This window comes from Mus caroli, chromosome 1 (genome assembly GCF_900094665.2).
Source record: "Mus caroli chromosome 1, CAROLI_EIJ_v1.1, whole genome shotgun sequence".
Classification (NCBI taxonomy): Eukaryota; Metazoa; Chordata; class Mammalia; order Rodentia; family Muridae; genus Mus; species Mus caroli.
The window spans coordinates 42,279,744-42,301,753 of NC_034570.1; the positions used below are offsets into that span (position 1 = coordinate 42,279,744).

Consider the following 22,010-nt stretch of genomic DNA (forward strand, 5'->3'; position numbering starts at 1 on the left):
CATACCAAGATCCAGATAAGGATCTCCAAGCCTCCAGATAAGGGTCACTGGTGAGCCTTCCAATTCTGGATTGTAGTTCATTCCAAATAAGTCAAGTTGACAACCAGGAATAGCCACTACACTCCTCGTGGCTTATTGTTTAAGAATGTAATGGTACATTCTTACCATTGCAGTATATGCAACGTGGCTGTACTCTTTATATTGTGTAAGACATATATAGCTTTATTCTTTTATATACCACTTTTGATCTTATTGATGGCAAATCATTGGTTAGGAATGAAGCTGCCCAATCCAATACATTCTCAACGAAACTGGTCTCATTTGTTTCTTGACACCATATGTGTGAGATGAATGTGAAGAACCTTATAGATCAATCAGTCATCAAGTTCTTGGTAGCTGGTGAACATCTACCTACCTGTAGGTAGTATCTGCCTTTAATATGCCTTCTGGAGGACTACAAATCATTACACAATTAGGCTAGCATATTAATCTTGTTTGTAAAATTAGGCCAGGCTTCATTCACATTTTGATCTTTTTTTTTCCCCTGTGTATGTATGGTGTGTGTGTGTGTGTGTGTAATCATCTTCATCTTCAGTTGTTCTTCCACCTTCTTCATTGAGACAGGTTCTCTCAGTCAAACTCCGAGTTCACAAGCATGGCTAGTCCTCATCTTGTCCTGGGACTTCTGCCTTTTAAGATATTTTAAGATATTATTATGAGCAGTCTACCATGCCTATCTGGCTTTTATGTGAGTCTTGGAGAGCCAATCTCCAGTCTTCATGTTTTTAAAGGAATTGTAATTATTTGAAATCTATGCCCCTACTAGATGTTTATATTTTGCCTTTTCCAGTGAAAATACTGAGTTCTGCTCAGCAGTTCCTGGTTATTGCGTAGTTGGAGAAGAGGCAGACAATTATTTTAGACAGGATAGAAATGGTTAAAGTTGAATAATAATGATAGTTCCTTCTATTGCAACCACATGCAGTTTGAATTCGTCTTTTGCTTTAATGACAGGGCCTGAGTGCATGAGACGAAACTCTGGGCGTTCTCTCTCAGTGCTCATCTTGAACCACCGGGGGAAAGGTGTGGAGTCTCTGGGGCTCTCAGCATTATCTGTCCTCGCTGGTAAAACTCAGGTGAAGGTGATACTTTCAGAAGCCTGCATTGGGAACTTGACCACTTCCTCTTTTGATGCTCTGTACTGACCTAACAACACCTGGTGGCTTGGAGGGCAGTTATAAATAATACCTGGTCTTCACCTTCCTCTCCTGTCCATCTGAACAGTGACTGGAAGGGAAGGGCAGCCGACACTTCAGTGGAGAGGAGCAGGCCTCGGGGACAGCGCCTGCAACTTCTGCTTTCCCATTCAGTACGGAGAGATCATGTGTGAAATGAAGACATTGTTTCCAGGCTTCCTAATCCTTTTGTTATTTCCCAGGATAATGAGATTTTCTCTTCCTCCTCCTCCTTCTCCTCCTCCTCCTCCTTCCCCTTTCCAACCCTTTCATTCTTTTTTTACTCATTTTGATTCTTTTGTCTATTTTGAAAGCCTCCATCTTCCAGAGCGTGCAATCATGGATGTTTTATTTCTAAGACATGAGCAGGCATATGAACATCTTAGGGGTTAGCTGGTAATTTTTCAGACTCAGAAGGCCCTTGAAGTGAAGGCCAGATTCTTTGTGTCAGTAGTCAGCTGGTGGTGGCCTGTTGGCGAGGAGAGCAAGTTCTGCTTCCAGGATTCCTTTGTCCCCATTATTTCTTTCTGCTTGAACTAATAAGTTTATCTCTACATAACGTGGCTTTATGTCAAACTTTACATCTCAAGGTGCAGTTCTGTTGGGGTATCTGGAGATTTTTCACATGCTCTGCTATACTCAGTATCTGGTATCTCGTAATAAGTTCTCTAAATCTCCCTACCAGAGGACCAGCCAGTACTGGCAGGAGTTCCGCAGGCAGAAGACCTGGTGGTGGTCTGTTTTCATGTCATTTGGGGCATATTTAAGTAAATTACCATGGTCAGGTGAGAAGTCCCTACAGTGAGCTGAGGGTATATTCTCTACTTTGAGTAATTATTTGCTATGGTTCCATGCTGTTTCCTTGTGCTGGTATATGCTCATTTAGCACAAAACACCAATAGGGAATGTTTCAAGCATTAGTAAATTATTTGGGGGCAAACATCTCCTCTAATTACTTTTCTACCTAGAAGCTTATAACTTCATGAAAACTCATAAAGAAACTGAAATAGGCTCTGGGGTGATATAGTAAGCATTGTAAGTCATAAAACCTTCAACTGCTTTGTAGTAAAAGCTTCCTAGTTTTGTGAGGAGTTGCTTAGCGAATTCAGGGATTTTATATCAAGTCTGGCATTTTCCAAATGCTTAAGGGTTTTTCTTTTTCTTTTCCCTGAAACCTTACAGAGCTTAGCCATGATCCCCAGTAACCAAAGCTCTGGGTTCCCACTGTGAGACACAAGCTTCCTTTTCTCACCTGTCAAGTAGAGATGACAGAGTTAACTTCAGAGGAGATGCTCAGGGTTAACTTCAGGAGATGCTGCATGTGCTAACTAATGGAAAGGAAGTAGAAATCCTGCCTCTGCTTCCTTTCTATACCTTTCCTTTTAAATACATACACTATCAGTCATGGTTGAGAATAGCTATCATTACTGACCATGTCCGGGCTCGTATAGATCAAATAGGTCCAGTCAACGTTCTTTGTCAACTGGTCTTTAACTCAGCAATGGTATCAGCAATGAATCTGAGGCCATGGCTGTTTTACTTTCTCCATTCTCTGAACATTTTCCAAGGGGCCAGGGACCAGACCAAGCAGTGTGGTATAATTGCAAAATGTGGCCAATGTGCCACATGCTTTCTGAAGGTATTATTTTATGTCTTGAAACATGAGAAATGATGCGTTAGGTACTGTCTACCACTCGTGCCCCCCATGACTAAGGGACTACCGTTAGGCAAGCAGCAGACTGTGGAGGGAGATTTTTTTATTTATTTATAACACTTAGGGATCTGAAAAGAGGCTGGAGTTGTTAATTACTCTGCCTTCCTCACCCTCACTTTGTCATTCCTCATAAGCATAAGCAACTTGTCATTCCTCTCTGAACATGTGTGTGTGTGTGTGTGTGTGTGTGTGTGTGTGTGTGTGTGTGCGTGTGTGTGTGTGAGTGTGAATGTGGGCCTGTGTAGAGGTCAGAAGATGATTTGGGGAGTTGATTCTCTCCTTCTACTTTGTTTGGGACAGGTTATCATATTCACCGATGCAATCCCAGGTAGCTGAGAGATTGTGTGGATTCTCCTCGCTCCTTCTGTCTCACTGGAGATGTCAGGAGCACAGACATGCACAGGCACATCCAGTTTTATTTGCAGTCCTGCTATCTGAACCCGGGTTCTAATACGTGCTTGTCAAGTGCCTTATCCCCTGAGCCATCAGCTTAGCCTGTCACCTGAAAAGACTTCTGTGTTGATTTGTGTGGCACAGTTACTAATGTATGGTGGATAAGCCAAGAGGAAGCAAGCTTTCTTTCCTGTCTGCTCCCGCCTGGCTAGTTCCTGGTGCTTAGTGGAACTGGTGTGGGAATGGACAAAACAGAATGCAGCCCTTGTTTGTATCTCCCACCTAGTCAGTTGCTGTCTCCTAGAAGTGCCGATTTCCTTTCAGGACTAGCTCCTCTGTGAAGAGTGCGCCCCTGGGTTCTTTGTTCTAGTACTGTTCTTCTGATCTCTTAGAAGCTTGACTGCTTGACAAGTAAAACTAGACTGTAGTTTTAACCATTTCCTCTTCTGCACTCACGTGTACTCAATTGTTTGACGTTTCATTTCTTGAGAGAAGATGAAGATTTCGGCTGCTTTCCCCCTAATTTACACACTGATCTGTGCTTTTCACTTTCTACCCTCCTTTTCTTTTCTGAATGTCAAGTCTTCATTATTTTTCACCCACAGTCTGGAGGCATTGCAGTCTCTCAATTTTCGCGACCGCTGGAAGTGAACCCAAAGGGTCTGCAGGATTTCATCCTAGTACTTCGGTGCTTAACTATTTCTGTTTGTTTTTCCAGTTGGCTTAGTATAGGTCTTGAGTCCTGTCTCTTCATTTTTAAAAACAACCTAGTATATTTAGAGTGCTGCATATTTCCCATTCAACATAGCTACATTGTCAAATTCTCCTCAGCCTGCATCCTCAAATGCTCTTGTAGATGCCTCAAACCCATTAAATAACATTTGGATTTCAATGTGATTTGGACTTGGTGTGCCAGTAATGTGAGTACACGGAAATGATGGTTTAGAATGTCACTGCTATAATGTTTTATAGCTAGAAGTGTAAATTTATAAAGGTGCATTTTAGAGTTAAAATTGGCCCTTTCCAGCAGAGCTCAGCCCTCTTTTTTTTTGTTTTTGTTTTTTTTTGTTTTGTTTTGTTTTGTTTTTTTTGAGACAGGGTTTCTCTGTTTAGCCTTGGCTGTCCTGGAACTCACTCTGTAGCCCAGGCTGGCCTCAAACTCAGAAATTTGCCTGTCTCTGCCTCCCAAGTGCTGGGATTAAAGGCATGCATCACCACTGCCCAGCTTCAAACCCTCTTTTGTGTATCTGGTGAGGAGTTAGCAGGATTTGAGGCAGGAGGAGACTATTGTCTGTAATTCAGTCACAAGTACTCCCTTTGGTTTTTATTTTTTATTTTTCATTTCTGGGTAAAAATATGAAAACTTGATGAGACCTTAAGTTTAAGAGATGGAAAAGTATCTGGAGTTGGTAAATGTATTGTCAAATAATACACAATCCTAAAACTTGAGGATCTAGAAAACCCATTCTAATTCTTCTAGAAGGTGCAGGGTGAGTATAGAGCCCAGGAGCTGCACCTGGGTCAGATGGTCTGATGTCAGATATGAGTTCCCAGATGAGCCTGCGTGCACAGCAATATCATGATGCCTTATAAACGAGATAGTATCCAAGGAGCACTTACGGACTGGACTGTGAGGCTTGGGTTTTTTTAGCATTATAATTATGTGGATCTGAATGGATGTATTTCAGTACTTATATTTGTAACATTACATTTTAAAGAGTTTAATATGACCATTACAAAGAGGATATTAGTATTAAAAGCTCTTATCTTGAATGGACTTGTTGGATGTAACTGCTTAATCTGGTAATTTAGTTGATTTCAGTAGAGTTGTCCTTTTTTCAAGTCGAGTTTAAAATATAATTTCTTTTATTGTTTTATTTTATTAGTATGAAACCAATGAAAGAGAGAGAAAGCAATATGTGTGTGTGTGTGTGTATATATATATATATATATATATATATATATATATATGAAGGTAAAATACATTTTATACAATTTAATTTTGGTTTTTTTTTTTTCCTTTCAGATCTTTTAGAGAAATCTCGTGTTGTTAAGCAGCCAAGAGGTGAAAGAAACTTCCATGTGTTCTATCAGCTGCTCTCAGGCGCCTCTGAGGAGCTCCTCTGTAAGTCTGCGGTTCTGGCCTTAGGTTTTTATTGTCAGAGTATATCCTGAAGCATTCTCTACAGCACTCAGTCTGTATGTTTTCCCTGTTGACATTTTCATTTCGCCTTGCTCTGGTTGCTTCTACCACACCTAACATTTCTTTCCTATTTCTCTATCTCACCAGAACCAACTCACATGCCTCAGATGTGTTAAAGCCTTATAGCTGGAGAAGGGCTCCTTGTAAACTTAAAATCAAAATCGAGAACTGTACAATTTAAGAAAGTTGTAAAATGTAGTAAAGGTCTATAGTTGTATGAGAATTTTCTCAGTAAGGATTTAAAAAGCGTGGGGAATGAGTGGGCCGGGCAAGGTGGCTCAGTGAGCAAAGCACTTGCCTCCAAGCCTAACTCCCTGAGTTCCATCCCTGGGACTCTCCTGGTTTAAGAAGGAAACCAATTCACCTGTGCACCCTTGCCATGATCAAGTGAGTGTACATACATACGTGTACTTACACATGTACAGTAAATAAGTAATAATTTTTTAAGTCATAGGGAAGATATTTGTAGCTATACAAGAGTTAACAATCTGACTTTTGGAGATTTTTAGAGAATTAAAGAGTTCACAAGGAAATTATTTATTAGCTATTGGCTACATCATCAGTATTCAGTAGCTACTAGCTACATCACCAACAGTTCAAACAAGAATTGCTGAGGAAGGTCTGTCACTCACGGAGACAAGCGCTTCCATTTGTTACTTTTCTTTTTCTTTTTTATACTTTCTTTTTTTTTTTTCATTTTTTATTAGGTATTTAGCTCATTTACATTTCCAATGCTATACCAAAAGTCCCCCATACCCCCCCACCACTCCCCTACCCACCCACTCCCCCTTTTTGGCCCTGACGTTCCCCTGTACTGGGGCATATAAAGTTTGCAAGTCCTATGGGCCTCTCTTTCAAGTGATGGCCTATTAGGCCATCTTTTGATACATATGCAGCTAGAGACAAGAGCTCCGGGGTACTGGTTAGTTCATATTGTTGTTCCACCTATGGGGTTGCAGTTCCCTTTAGTTCCTTGGGTGCTTTCTCTAGCTCCTCCATTGGGGGCCCTGTGATCCATTCCATAGCTGACTGTGAGCATCCACTTCTGTGTTTGCTAGGCCCTGGCATAGTCTCACAAGTGACAGCTATTTCTGGGTCCTTTCAGCAAAATCTTGCTAGTGTATGCAATGGTGTCAGCGTTTGGAAGCTGATCATGGGATGGATCTCTGGATATGGCAATCACTAGATGGTCCATCCTTTCGTCACACTTCCAAATTTTGTCTCTGTAACTCCTTCCATGGGTGTTTTGTTCCCTATTCTAAGAAGGGGCAAAGTGTCCACACTTTGGTCTTCATTCTTCTTGAGTTTCATGTGTTTAGCAAATTGTATCTTATATCTTGGGTATCCTAAGTTTCTGGGCTAATATCCACTTATCAGTGAGTACATATTGTGAGAGTTCCTTTGTGATTGGGTTACCTCACTCAGGATGATGCCCTCCAGGTCCATCCATTTTGTTACTTTTCTTATATCTGTGACTAAATACTGAGGGAGAAGCAATGTAAGAGAGGAATGGTTGCCTCGGCTCATGGTGCAAGGTGTGAAGGCAGCGGCATTTGCCGTTGTAGGCATGGGGCCGTGAAGCTGCTCACATCTGGGCAGACCGAGAGCTCAGAGAGGTGAATCCTGGTGTTCACGATGTTTACCCTGGGCTCCATAGACGGCGCCACCCACATTTCCAGTGTGTCTTCCCTCTGTGAAATCAACCTCAAAACATCTAGCGTTATGTCTCTTAGGTGATTCTAAACTGGCAATGAAAGTTGACCCTCACTACCATGCTCACTGGTAATCAACAAATGCACATTAGAGCCCATTGAATCACCCACTATGCATACATTAGTAAAGTGTGGGAAGGATAAATGTGGGAAGATTGCTCTGCTTTGTAGCCTTGCAATCTATTGGTCTAGTGAGAGCCTCTGACTGTCAATAACAGTTCCCCCAACAAAGAGTCACAGAAAGATCAGAGTCTGTAACCTGTCTTATCATCTTTGGGGATCTATTACTCCAGAATAATAGATTCATAGGAATCCAAAGCCAATTTCTATGAAGGGCATTTTCCATTCCCTTGTGCCTGCCCATCCTACATTGCGGTATCTCCCAGCAGCGGTTACAAACGTGAATTTTGATCTTTGCGTGTCAGTTTTTATTGTTGACTTGATACGTAACACAAAGGACATTTTATCTGGGCGGTAAAAAGTGAAATTGTGAAGAGGTGTACATTTATTGATATAATGTATCAATTTGTATGCATGACTCAACAGACAAGCTTAAACTGGAGCGGGATTTCAGCAGATACAACTATCTGAGTCTGGACTCTGCCAAAGTTAATGGTGTGGATGATGCTGCCAATTTCAGAACTGTTAGGGTAAGAAGTGCCTTCATTACGCTTTGAAATGGGTAACCCTGTACTGCTCAGTCAGAACTGCTTACAGTTCAGTTTTCTTTACATCATAATCTATGCTCCCCAAGGTTCTAGATACATCCAAGAATTCATTATGTGTTTATCAGTTTGGTTTTTACACTAGCTCGATAATCGTATAAGGTTTCCAAGGCCAAGTTTACTAGGGCATGATGCTTTACCATTTGTAAAATTGAGCCTTCATCTATTGTCCTGGGACTTGACTCTCAGTGTGTACTGAAATTCTAAGTAGTTTTTTTTTTTAAGCCAGAGTTAATTTTCAAATGTGAAATCTGCCTTTGGGTCCTGTTAGTTTGAAAGTGTTTTTAGGCCAAAAATCCCGTTTTTTAAGCAGATTTAGCAAATGACAACACGTTAGAAGAATCTGCATTCCTTGTTCATTAGAAAAGAAGCGACTTTTACATGACACTCTGCTTTCTTCTTTATGTGGCACACACTTTCAAAATGACTCCCATGATGACATTATGGTAACTAGGATTTACTTCCAAACGAGACAGCTGGGGCTGGGGGCAGGCAGGGAGGAGGGGAAGGAGGTGAAGCAAGATTGACACCCGTTAATGGTCAAAGGTGAATGAAGGGATATGGGGTCCTCCCCTTGTGCTTATTACTCATGATATGTTTGGAAATTTCCATAACAGAAAGTGTCCGTTACTCCCACTGCTGTGTAGAACAGTTTACACACATACAGAAGATAATAATGGCAGCTCTTCTCGGGAAGAGTGCATCTCTCAGTATGCCATTGTGTAAAACTGTATAAACACCCGCATATGGAAGCAATAGTCTGGACATGATTTTGTTTAAGACCTGAGTCCAATGCCAGTTCTGTAACCACTTTGCCTGGCACATAGTTGGCACTCCGTATACATTTGTGAATGAATGAGTGTCTCCCCTTCACCCTTGGGGCACTGCACCTTTGCAAGCCAATGTTTTTCTTGTATATAAAATAAGCAACGTTGTTTCTTGAATATAAAATAAGAAACGTTGTTTCTATTGCTGGAGGTTGTAGAAACATCTTGCTTGGTTTTGTTTCTAGAAACAGAAGACCAGTGTGAAGGAAAAAAAAAAGGCATCTATGGAAACCAGCTGGTTGATTTGAAAAGGGGGGGGGGAGGGGCACTGAGGCTCAGCTCCCAGCCCTTTTCTGTCTTCCTATCTGTGTACAGTAACTCTGCATGGTGCCTTGGAGGCTCTTAAGTCACAGTTTGGATCCACCTATCGAGATCATTGCTTTGTGTTTTATTTACTTATTTATTTATTTATTTATTTTACCCCAGAAGTAAACCTGTAACACTATTCATTGAATTTCATTATTTGTTAAAACAAGTAAACAGCCACAACCAAACAGCAACAGGCACAGAAGTATAGAAAGCAAACAGGTGCTTCTCTCTTCCAGAATGCTATGCAGATCGTGGGCTTTCAGGATCATGAGGCCGAGGCTGTCCTGGAGGTAGTGGCAGCCGTTTTGAAACTGGGGAACATCGAGTTCAAGCCTGAATCACGAGTGAATGGTTTGGATGAAAGCAAAATCAAAGATAAAAATGGTAAGTTAGTGGTCAAGCAGTTTGGCTCAGGGAACCTTCTTTGAACGTCTGCCCAGCTTCTAATCTAGGAAACAAACCTTGGACTTATCATAGATTTCAAAGAACTTACTAGTGAAACTAAACATAAATATCACCACAGTGAAGTTCTCACCCTTCTGATTCATACGTGTTTATACACTTGATTTAGGAAGAACAGCTTCGGACTTGATAATGATCATGAGTAGCTTATAGAGTCTGTCCTTCTCTACCCCCCAACAGAGTTAAAAGAAATTTGCGAGTTGACCAGCATCGATCAGGTGGTTTTAGAAAGAGCATTCAGTTTCCGAACAGTTGAAGCAAAGCAGGAGAAAGTTTCAACCACGCTGAATGTGGCTCAGGTAGGTAAACTGTAACATGCAGAGGAAAGCTTTGCTCAAGTGGTGGTATTTTTATGTGAAATGTTTGCAGACAGTTACCTCAAGGCCAGGCTGTATTCCACATACTGTTCTAGGTGTTGCGAGCAAGATGGTAGATATGTGTTGTTAGGATAACAAAAGTTGTATCTTATTGTGCTGAGGATCATCACACAAGGTTCTCATTCTAAATCTTTGACAACAGTCCTAAGCCTATCTCACATGTGTGATGTGTCTTAGCTGCAGGTCAGGACTAGTCTCAAACAAAATTCTCTGAGTCAGGGTCCTGGTGGCATCTCTCCAGATGTGCAGTGCAGAGCATTGCTCTTGGTCTCTGCTTATATTCTGTCCAGTGGGTGTCATGGGGTCTCTCCAGATGTGCAGTGCAGAGCATTGCTCGTGGTCTCTGCTTATATTTTGTCCAGTAAGTATCATGGGGTTCTAAGACTGTGTGCATTATCTTGAGTGAATGATGTCACTGGATTTTGGTTATCAGGTGCAGTCTTGGGTATCGTGGAGACTCTAACCAAGCTCTTTTTACATGTATAAAAGGCATTTTTTACTACGCTCATTACGTATTGGAAACACTAAGGGAAAAATAAACAGATAAGAGTTTCTGTTTTCAGGGAGCTGAAAATTAAGGTAGGGGAATGTTAGATAAATAGATACAGAAGCTATTCTAGCAAGCAGCATGCGCTAAGTACTCAATGATAAAGAGAATGAGGAGAACAGAATAAAGAAGATTCATGTCCATCAGGGCAGGCAGGAAGGAAGGTCATTCAGACTGAAAAGTGAGCACCCAGCAGAAGTGGGCATGATCTGCCTCATATTTCAAAGGGTCCCTCTGGCTGGATGGAAAGAGCAGAGCCTGAGGGAAAATAAGGGCAGTTGAGAGGGACACCCACTAATCCAGAGACAGATGGTTGCCTTGGAACCAGGGGGCGTGGTCTCGCTGGATCTGCTTTGAAAATAGAGGCAACAGAATTGCTGATGTCTTAACTCAAGGTAAAAGAGGAGTGACTGGGGATTGATTCCATGTTTTAGGAGAAGAGAATAGGCTAGAAGCCCCAGTGGTCAAACTGGACTCTCTTCCACATTGTACTTCCACTATGCTTCACCTGCCAGAGAAGTCTTCCTGCAGAAATTTAGGTTGCTTCCACAGATGTGTGTAGGATGATAATGTTAATGCACTCGAGTGGCACTGGGAGGCCCTTGTGGTGTGAACCCTATGCTCTGCAAGTTGGACATTTTTCTACCAGTTGGTGCTGATCTGGGCTGGAATTAAATGGCTTACTACTGCTCGTGCGGGCCTGCTTCGTTTAGTCAACCGTAGCTTCTGGTCTCACCCTCCTTGCAGCCAGCCATGGCTGCCCTGGAACCACTGCATGGTCACAGCCACTGTAGAAACCATTTGTTCTTTCTGTTCCTTTCTGCTCCCCTTTACTCTCTCTGTGTTTCCGAGGCTGTGGAAATGCTTTGCCATATGGAGGTTGGGATTATAGCAGCCTGTCCATCAGTGGAACTCGTGTGCTTTTCCTTGTAAATGATTGCCAGCTGACTCTTCACGGTCAGATAGTGAGCAGTTGGCTTAATGGGAAGATATTGAACGCATGCCTCAGAGTACAAGCCCCGACAGGAGCCCCTATTAGAGAAATCGAGACCGAGAAAAGCTTTGTGGAGAGAGAAGAGGGTTTGGATAAAGAATGGACAGAATGGTATTTCAAAAAGAAAGACAGGTTTGGAGCCTGAGGACCTGGATGAGCCAGGCTCGGCTGCACTGTTAAGTTTGGGTCAGGATTCAGAACGTGGCCAGGAAAAGCAAGTTGGGCTTGGAGAATATGTGCGAGAGGATCTCAGACTTGGACACTCAGTTACCTGGGCAGCCTGGTGATTTTTTTTTATTATTATTAATTTATTTATTTTTGACCATACCTCCAGAGAGGTGGGTACAGTGGCCCCAGTTTTCAGGAACTTTGTATCTCTCCATAGGTAAAATGTCCTTCCCTTCTCTGAATCTTTTGAAATATTCTACATATTATCCTGATTATATTATCAATTATACTTTCTTTTTTTATTCAATTCAATTAGAGAACTGGGTTAGGTCACTGAAGAAGTTTATCGATTGTTATATTCTGACCTATTTTATTTCCTTTCGTTTGTATGAGTGTGTGTGTCTGGGAGGGGGGATGACTGTATTAAGGATACAACTTTTCAGTTTCTTACCTTCGATGTAAATGTTCATTTGCTCAGCTCTACAGTGATCCTCCTGTATGTCACTATATTACATCTCTTTCATGGGTGTTGATTTTCCTATTCTTCAGATCCTCTCTTGGTTTTCCTTTGCTCTATATCACTAGGATGAATATTTTTGTGGCAAAACATTCTGTGATATTGGAATTAATTTCCTGGGATGCAAAAATGTAGTCTGGGTGAAAATTTTACCTAATTCTCTCAAAGTTTGACTGTCTAGCCAATATATGATAAAAATTCCATCAAGGAGAAATTTGAAATACACAGGCTAAATATTTTTAAAGTATTTTAAATATTTTATAGAAATTAAGCACTGTAGCATTTGTTAGTGTTAAGTTGTTCTTTTTTCTTTTTAATAGGCTTATTATGCCCGTGATGCCCTGGCTAAAAACCTCTACAGCCGGTTGTTTTCATGGTTGGTAAATCGTATCAACGAAAGCATTAAGGTATTGAATCTCTGTAAGACACTATTTGTAATAAATAAATGGTAGTCACCGTGCAAACATTATATTAGAGAAGCTTCGTTCTATCAGCAAATATTCAGTCGCCACTTTAAAGGGTGATTCTTTACGATAGCTCGATCTTGCATAAGACTGAACTTTGCCAGGGGTTTTGTTTCTCTTGCTTTACCATGTGCTCTGGGTCTCACTGGGGACCAGACTGGTCTTGTGGTCTTTGCAGAGCAGCTAGCATTTTTTTAGGTAGTTGTATACACTTCACTGAAAAGATGACTTTTTCTTTTAGGTACCTATATGATCTTCATTAAATACGTTTGGAGAGAGTTAATATGATTTTCATTGGGTATTGAACAAGGTGACCATGAAAAGCTTTGTGCTTGGTCAGAGTTGATTCTTTTTTTTTTTTGTTTCATAACGTGAGGCACCCCCAAGTCCTTGGGTGCCTGTGTCATTATTGTTAAGTTTCTGAAGGATTCCACACCGGTACTCTTATCTTCTAAGTTTTTAACCAAACAACTGAACAATTGTTTTACTTCAAAACAGCTTGTGCCTCTTGGTGTTATATTATGACTGCATTTTCTTATTAACTTGAAATATTTTTTTTAAGGCACAAACAAAAGTGAGAAAGAAGGTCATGGGTGTTCTGGACATTTATGGCTTTGAAATATTTGAGGTAAGTTTTTTTTAAAATGAGTACTACTGTTATTAAAGTGGAAGAGTTAGAAATGAAGTCACGTTGTATAGGCAACTCATTATAAATAACTGTGCCTTGAATCTGAAAGTAAGATCCTTGCAAGTATAGCCATAGTGTGTGTGTGTGTGTGTGTGTGTGTGTGTGTGTGTGTGTGTGTGTGTGTGAAGTGCTGAACCACCATTTAGAGGCTTTTGAAATTTTTATGTGATAACGTGTCTTCCATGTTACATGAGCACTGGTGCCTATGGCCATCCAGTCATTCATAGGTTGCTTGAAAAAGAAAGCATAAAAAACACCAGGAAGGGAGAAGCCAGAGACTTCCATCGCCTAAATAAAGCTGTCTAATTCTTGTGAGTTAGGGGTTAGGGATGGGATTCCATACCACCTTTGGTCTTGTCCATGCCATGCCTGCTGTGATCTTACAACAATGAACTCCAAAGCAGAAGTTCAGAATGAGCTTGCTTGCTCCAAATTAAATGGTTGACCATTATACTTAAGTTAGGCATGGTTGCAAATGCCTTTAATCCCAGCACTCAGGAGACAGAGCCAGAGGATGTCTGTGAGTTTGAGGCCAGCCTGGTCTACTGAGTGGGTTTCAGGACAGCCAGGGCTCTGGCATCGTAGGGCTATCTGAATACAATAGTAACTGTGTATGCTGTCAGATTTAATTTTCAGAACAGCTCCATGGAGGTAGCTGTTATTCCCATTTCACAGATGAGAAAGTTAGGCTGGTTATCTACCACACTTGACTTCTGCTAAATGATAAACGTATGGTCCAACTCCCTGGTTTCCCAATATTTTCTTTATTTCTTTCCTTTCCTAGTAGGGTTAAGACCAAGGTCATTTCGTTACTTTTCTCTCCAGACTCATCGGTTCCCTGTTGGGAAAACCCCAATGTTGTCACAAGCCTCCAGTTCCCTGTCTCACTGTTCTTACATCCGTTCCAGATTCTGTTCAGTTTGGAGATGCGTTTAGATGGAGGTGTGCATGCTGGCCACCGTCCTCAGCTAGGAATGCTCAGCCTTCAGCACAGTTCCCATTTGTTGGTGCCTTTTAGGCTAAAACTACGAAAGAAGCTGCAGGTCTCTTGTTGGTTGAGGTTTGTGCATTGGGAAAATTCTTGTGTATATTCAGAAATCACTGTGCTTAAATTAATTTCCTTTAGCAAGATCTCAGGATACTGTTACTAAGTAGGCAGATGTTAGAGTCATTCTTTACCATTGGCAGGGGGAAAGATCTCTTACCTGGTATAGCACGGATCTAAATTTAAATAGTTTCATGAGTTGGCTGATGGGTAAACATTGATCTTAATAGAAATTTATTACAGTTAATGATGCTCATAAAATTAAAGATAGTGTATTTACATTAATTTTCCTAGAAAACAATTTATTGCTCATAAATAGCATGTGCATTTTTAGAATTTTAGCCATGGCATCATGGGTATAAAGAGCCTATGTACACATTCATTTATTGCTTATGACTAAGTCAGATTCTTAATGCCATGTCACACACAGCCTTGGTTGGCCTGGAATTTACTACATAGAGTAGGTAGTAGTCTCTGCCTCCCACGTGGTGGGGTTATGCGCATACACCACCAGACCTAATTGAAACTATTTTTGATAGGATAATGGGGTTATGTTGAGACATACAGTTAGCTTCCCCTCTAGTGCATCCTAAGATGTCATTAGCTTTAGAAAATGGGCCCTAACCGCTCTCAAAGGAAACCACTTATACCTCACAAGCCACTTAAGATGATCAGCCTGATGTAAGCCACATACCAGGAACAAATCAGGCAGACATTTAGTTATTTGCTTGGAATTTACAATCTAGCTTTAAGACTTTAAAGAAAGTCTTTGCTGCTGAAGATGGGGATACCCACACAGGAAGTTAGAAAACTGACTGCCTAGGGAATGGCACTACCCACAGTGGGCAGGCCCTCCCACCTTGATTAACATATTATTTTATAGTATCCTTTCTCTATGTACCTAATCAGAACAGAAGTTGAATGTCAGTAGGCAAAACATCCATAAACTTGGTTCTGGATGAATTATCCTCCAAGAATCCCAGAATCTTCTCTACGTACTTTAGATTTCACTTCTTTCAGGTTTTTCACCACACCTTTCTTGCTGGACTTTGCCTTCCTACTGCAAGTTACAGTGTCACTTTTTCAACACAGTCACAGCTCAAGACTCTAGTTCTGAAGATCTGTGCACTGTGTTTCTAAATGCTCTTCAGATGGATGCTCTACTTGAATATCTCAAAAACTTAGCTACACAGTGGAGTCACCTAGGGAGCTTTCAAGATTTCCTATGTTTAGATTGAACTAGATACCAAACCAGAATCACGAGCATAGGACCTGGCAGCAGTATTTCTACAGTTCCCCAGTGACTCCACTGTACAGTCAAGGTTGAGCCCAAATCGTATCGACAGATTTGTTACTGACCTGGAGCTCTGTAGCACACTTGGAGCTCATGTTATGAGTGCACTCTTTAAACAAAAGTATCTGAGTGAGTAAATCCATTAAGTTATACCCACAGTAAATGTCAGTCACTGTCTTAGCTTCCTTTTCTGTTGCTGTGACAACATACCCTGATGAAAGCAACTTAAGAGAGAAAAAAATTTATCTGACTTGTGATTCCAGGTTGTAGCCCATCATCATCATGAGGAAGTCAAGGTAGCAAGAACTTGAAGTATTTAGTCACAGAACATCCACAGTCAAGAGTAGAGAACAATGAATTCTTGACCGTGCTCAACTTGCTTTCTCTTTAACAGCTCAGAATCTTCTGCCTAGGGAATGGTCCCACCATGATTAACATAGTCGTGGTATCTTCCACAGTCATGCTCACAGAGCAACCTAATGTAGACAATCCCTTGTTGAATTTCCTTTCCCAGTAATTCTGAATTGTGTAAAGTTGACAATCAGAACCATCACAGGCATATAAAATCATTGAGTTCAGTTTTCTTCTCCATGAAATAAGTGCATTTTTAAAAATTAAGCATTACGAGCTCAAAACGCCAGAAATATCTTAGATTGAGAGGATAGTGATGGACTAGAGAGATGGTTCAGCGGTTAAGAACACTGACTGCTCTTCCAGAAGTCCTGAGTTCAAATCCCAGCAACCATATGGTGCCTCACAACCACCTGTAATGAGATCTGATACCCTCTTCTGGTGTGTCTGAAGACAGCTACAGTGAGTGTACTTATAATAAATAAATAGATAGATAAATAAATATTAAAAAAAGAGGATAGTGATAGGTACAATTTTTAAATAAGACCTTTGTATAGATGACCCCTTTAATTAATAGATGTGGAGTGGATGAATGTATTTAAAAACCAGGCTGTCAGTATAGCATAGCTGCCACCACATAGCTGCCACCAAGATCTGGTGGGCTGAGTTTGATTCCTGGATGGCCTGGAACTGTCCGTGTAGAGCTGGCTAATCTCAGTTTACAGAGTTCTACCTGCCTCTGTCTCTCAGGTGCCAGGGCTATAGGCTGTCTCGCTGCACCCATTTGCTTTGTTTTCTATTTCCATTCCTATTCCTTGAGAGAGGCAGGATCTGTGCATTGTACTTAATAGTTTTCTCTATTTTTCTGTCTAAATCTCTCAGTTTAATCATCAGCTAGCATGATTTTAATCATTTGTCTTTATTTTATAAATATGTTTATTTGGATTCATTTAAAATGAAAATTTGGCTGATATAATTTTAGATATTTTTGTCTATGTTTTATTTTAAATTATAAATGTTCTCTTTTTTCTCTTAATAAGTTATTCACAAACCTTTCTCTGATACTTGCCTAAGCTTTCTCAGATTTTCAGCAATATTGCATTACATATGAAAATGTCAGTATTAACCACAGAAAACCCAATTAAGAATTTAAGAGTACTGGAAGCTTCGGTGGGAGGAATAAGTGTAAACAAAGTATTCATAATTCATATCAGTGCAAAATGAGTGGTTCTTTGTCAAAACTGACCTCAGGAAGTGAAAGATTCTGCCTTTTAGAGCACTGTGTGCTTTACTTTAAAACTGTGCAGTAAGGTCCAGAGCATTGCCTAACTGCCCAGTTCTGCCTCAGTGACTGCCCTGTCAGTCGCCATGGATGCACTTTTCAGCTGAGCTGGTAGAAGCCTTTCATCTCTCTGGTTCCTCTCTAACCAGAGGGGGAAGTGGGGGCATTAAGCCTTGGGATGATGACACATGGATTTCCTGACAAGCACTTCGTGCCAGGGGTGGATAAGTTTGCCTTGCTGGCTGCATGTGGTCTGATGTCAGTGTGTAAAACAGATTAACAGACCATAAATGGAGAAAGGTGAAGCTCAAAGGAAGAAAACATTGTATAGCTCTACACTCTGGTGGGATAGGAAATCCACGTTCCAAAGGAAGAAAATCATATCCAGATGCCCCACACAGTTACGTTTGAACATTGTTTTAACTCAGAATTTGGTCTTTGATTTCTGAGACATTTTTATAATTTGTCCATTAAAGAAAAAATGGGCTAGCCAGGGAGAAGAGAGGAGGGGGAGGTGGGGTGTATATTATTAAAATGCCTGGTTCATACAAGGTATTCTCAAAGAACTAATAAAATGGAGGGAAAAAAGAAGTAAGTGCTATTACTTAAAAAAAAATTATATTACACTGAAAAGCAAATTGAACAATGTGAAATCTTCCTTAGGCTTATCTGGAAGGAAGTTATTAAATTGGCAGTTAGTTTACTGGAAAAACTTAATTAAACAGTAACATTCACTAGAACCTAGAGGCCTCAGTTTCTGGTCATGTCATATCCTGTACAGCTGAAATATTCTCATCCAGGCCAAGGGCTAAGTTAATTGTACCGCTTGCCCTATCGTGGTTATAGAACATGTTTTCCAATTAATTCTGGCTATAGTCAGTACCTTCTATTCTAGTTCCCCTCTGTGCTAGAGAACACATGATTGAGGAAGAAGGTGAAGCGGATTTAAAAATGAAAAAGTGGCTGTGAATTAGATATGAATATGATGTGTTATAGTTTTTAAAAATCATAGTTTACTTAAAAATATTTTAAAAAACTGTGTTCCTAAATTGTTTTTCCTTAATCTTACTGTATTTGATTGTTATCTACCTAGAAAAAAATGTTACATATATGAAGGAAAATTTGTTACTCAGTTTTGTTGATGTTTAGAAGGGTGAAATAGCTAAATTAGCTAATAATAGCTAATATTAAATATTTTTCTTACACATTTTAAAGTTTTTTTTTCCCCTGGTGTTCAGTTTTTAAGAAGTAATTATTGCTTTGGAGGCTTTTTTTCTGGGCATAGTGGCTTTAAAAAACAATTGTGAATAAATACATTCCCTTCTGTCAAAATGGTGATATTTTTGGTGATACTTGGGGGCTGCCTGAGGCTTTCCAACAGGGATGCCATTGCTAGGACGCATTTACAGCAGTGGTATGTCCGTCCCAGGTCTCTAAAGTGCACCCACAAGGCTGTGGGTTTATCTATAAATGAAGCATTTCATGTGTCATGCCTTCATTATATAAAGATAAAACCTCACCGAATACATTATATCCAAATGCCAAATGTTTGTCCTGGAGGGAGGAGCAGACCTGTAAAAACATTGACAGTGTATATCATTAATGGCACACTTTGCTTGAACAAATCATGGTCTTTGTAGTTGAACTGCCTGGTTTTCAGAACATAATGTCTGTCTGTAAAATATACCATCTCCCTATCCTTAATATTCAGGTATGAAGTTGTCTCTTTCATTTACCTCTTAATTTTACTATTTATTATTTATAAAGATTAAAACTTTTTATAATTACATAATTGCCTTTAGAAATACAAGATAGCCTTAACTGCCTCTGTTGCAAAGAATATAGTGTAATAGGCCAATATCTCTGGACATGTCTTTCAAAAACATGCTGCATGGAACAGTTGTGGTTGATACTGGAGAGCAGAAAGTAGCTGTGAATCATTCTGCGAGCACAGTCAAACGGTCTCAGAGTCTACAAGACTTTTTAAGAAGCCCTGGTGTTTAAAGTGCTAGTTTGTTCTACCCCTATACAGAGGGTGCTTGCTCCCCTGTATACAGTCAGGACACACTGTGAGTTAGCATGGAACCTTTTGCTCTCCTGTCTTCCCCACAGCTGTCTGGACAGAGCTTCACTGGAAGGGATCATTCAATACAAGCCCTGAATGTACTTCTTTGAAAAAATCCTTGGAGTGTGTAGAATTCCATTGCAGTAGATGCTGATTTCAATGTGGGAAAATAATTTAATTTCCACTTTGATGGTTGGGTAGTCTAGTTTTGTTTGGGGGCTTGGGAAGGTGATTTTTATCATTAGAGAGTTCAGTTTTTGTTCTTAGACCATCTCTAGGTGGATACTGTTGCCTTGCCATCTGAAGTGGTTTTGAACAAGGAGGCCGGCATGATTCCGCAGAGCACACTCAGGGTCATGGATGGGAGGTTCTTCTGAAACTTGAAGGGTTTTGTCACTCTGCTGTGATCCTCCAAATGCCTTTGTCCCCTACTCTTTGGGTTAGATATAGACCTTGACCCTACAATGTACATTTTCTTTACACTGATGTTACACTGAATTAAGAAATGCTGGACTCTGCAACCCTAAGACTGGGCATGTTTTATTATTTATCAGCATTTCGGCTGGCCCCTTTCGCCTTGCAGAGTTCTTTCTTCCTTAGCAGGGGCACAGTTGTGATCCCACATGCAGCTTCAGAACCTCTCCATTAGATTGATGTGTCTTCATCTAAGGTTTTCTACCAATTAGAAATATAGCCTCATTGGGCGGTGGTGGTGCACACCTTTAATCCCAGCACTCGGGATGCAGAGGCAGAGAGATTTCTGAATTCAAGGCCAGACTGATCCAGAGAGTGAGTTCCAGGACAACCAGGGCTACATAGAGAAACCTTGTCTCAAAAACCAACCAAACAAACAAACAAAAACCAAAACAGCCCCAGTGTTGCAGACACCACTTAAAGCAGTGAATAACTCTTTGAAAAATCTATTGCTAATTAAGAACTGACTGCATTTTGTGTCTGTCCCCTTGCACCAGAATGCAGTAAGTATAAACTGTTTGCAGTGCTGGTCTGTTGCATGTGCCTGTGCTAATAGCTTCTCCAGTTTCTGCGAGTTTTGTAGCCAATGGTTGCTGACTAATTGTGTGGCTGTGTGCAGAAAAATAGGAAAGATTAACGGCAAATATAGTTTCGCTTGAATTCAACCCATAAGCTGCGTTGTAATTGTGAAGCTTTGCCTCCAGTTTCTTACTTGTTCATTGTGTATTTCATAGTCTTGTTTGGAAAGTGCACAGAGCACATCATGTATCCAAGGACACGAGTCATTTTCCTCTCTCCCCTCCTCATCAGTGGACACTTGAAACTTTAGCATCATTGGGTTGAAATGGCTTCCTCAGCACAGATTCTAAAGCAGAAGATTTGCTCTTTATATTTGTTCCCCATTGTGAGAGGTCATCTTGTATTAAGCACTCCAGTATTGGGTTTGTTTTTTTATTATTATTATTTGTGATCATGGCATTATAGAAGGGTATATTTTACCAAACCAGAAGAGCCTGATGTTTCTCATAGGAAATGACTGTGCTGCTGCCTAAAAGAGTAAAGACATCTGGCAGCTGCAGTGGACTGACTTTATTTCCTAATAAAAATTGTTAACTGTGGTTTTAAAGAGTTTGTGTGAAAAGGCATCTGGGGAGGTGAAAATGCATGCTTGCTTCTTTCGTAAAAACCTTCAGGATGTTGAGAAACGTTGCTGCCTAACTAAACTTAGATCAGCGAGGTTAGTTGGTGATTGTGGAATCCTATGGGTTGTTTACATCTTGGAGTTAGAAGCTTCCTCTGATCACTGCATTCTGGGTGATTACAAATCCTTAGCAAGATTCCAGACAAGGAAATTGTCAGAGGCTCTCTTGTGACCCCATTCAGGTCCGCCCAAGGCAGGACCAAAGCTAATTTTTAAAAATCAGCTTCTAGATACTTGCTTGCTTTTGTCATTTGTAGAGAGATGTAAAGGCCCGTCCTTCTGCTTACACACTGGGAATGATGTGCGTCAGACTACCCATGCTGAGGTGTTCTTTGTTAGATCAGGCGTGGCCGCCTCAGGGGGAGCAGAGTCACATTTACCCGAGGTGGAGTCTGTGTTCTTTTGCCCACTGCCAGTACCTCTTGGCAAAGATGGGCTGTAAACTTCAACACCACATCTGTGTCATTCTGGAAAGTTCTAATAAAGCATGAACCTCCAGTGTGTTCATTGAGCTCTGTAGGTTGTTCAATATTATTTCATCACGGAGCTTCTATCAGAGAATTGATAAGAGATAATTAATATGAGGCAGAACTTCTGAAGAGGAAGCCTGGGTACCTGAGAGCCGATTTGGCCTTCTAAGAAGAGAAAGATTGTCTCTGACTGGGGGGGATTAGAGTGTCGATGTGAACTTTTGAGGACAGAAAGATTGTCTCCGGCTGAGGGCGTGGCTTGATGCTTTGATTTCCATGGATCTATTTGGTGCATTCACTTGCTCTGTGTGTGTCCCATATTTACAAGGTATACTATGGCGTGAATCATAGTGAGCAAGATGGTATGCCTGGCCCTTCTCCTTAAGCAGTGTGCAGTCAGATACATATGTGAAGCTGGTCAATACATGTACGTCTCTGCGCACACATGTACAAACAGGTCGTTGAGTGAGGGACCTGATTCTGGTTGGAGGTT

The 22,010-nt window shown here is 40.7% G+C and overlaps 1 protein-coding gene across 3 annotated transcripts in view; it reads left to right on the forward strand.

Moving 5' to 3' along the window:
- Nucleotides 1-22,010, forward strand: part of Myo1b (myosin IB) — a 136,569-nt gene that overhangs the window by 79,115 nt on the left and 35,444 nt on the right. For all 3 annotated transcript variants that reach the window (XM_021176586.2, XM_021176602.2, XM_021176619.2), the window contains exons 8-13: nucleotides 5,369-5,467; nucleotides 7,804-7,907; nucleotides 9,355-9,502; nucleotides 9,761-9,879; nucleotides 12,504-12,590; nucleotides 13,210-13,275. In XM_021176586.2, the coding sequence (XP_021032245.1) occupies nucleotides 5,369-5,467; nucleotides 7,804-7,907; nucleotides 9,355-9,502; nucleotides 9,761-9,879; nucleotides 12,504-12,590; nucleotides 13,210-13,275 (623 nt within the window). The remainder of the gene's footprint in view (nucleotides 1-5,368; nucleotides 5,468-7,803; nucleotides 7,908-9,354; nucleotides 9,503-9,760; nucleotides 9,880-12,503; nucleotides 12,591-13,209; nucleotides 13,276-22,010) is intronic.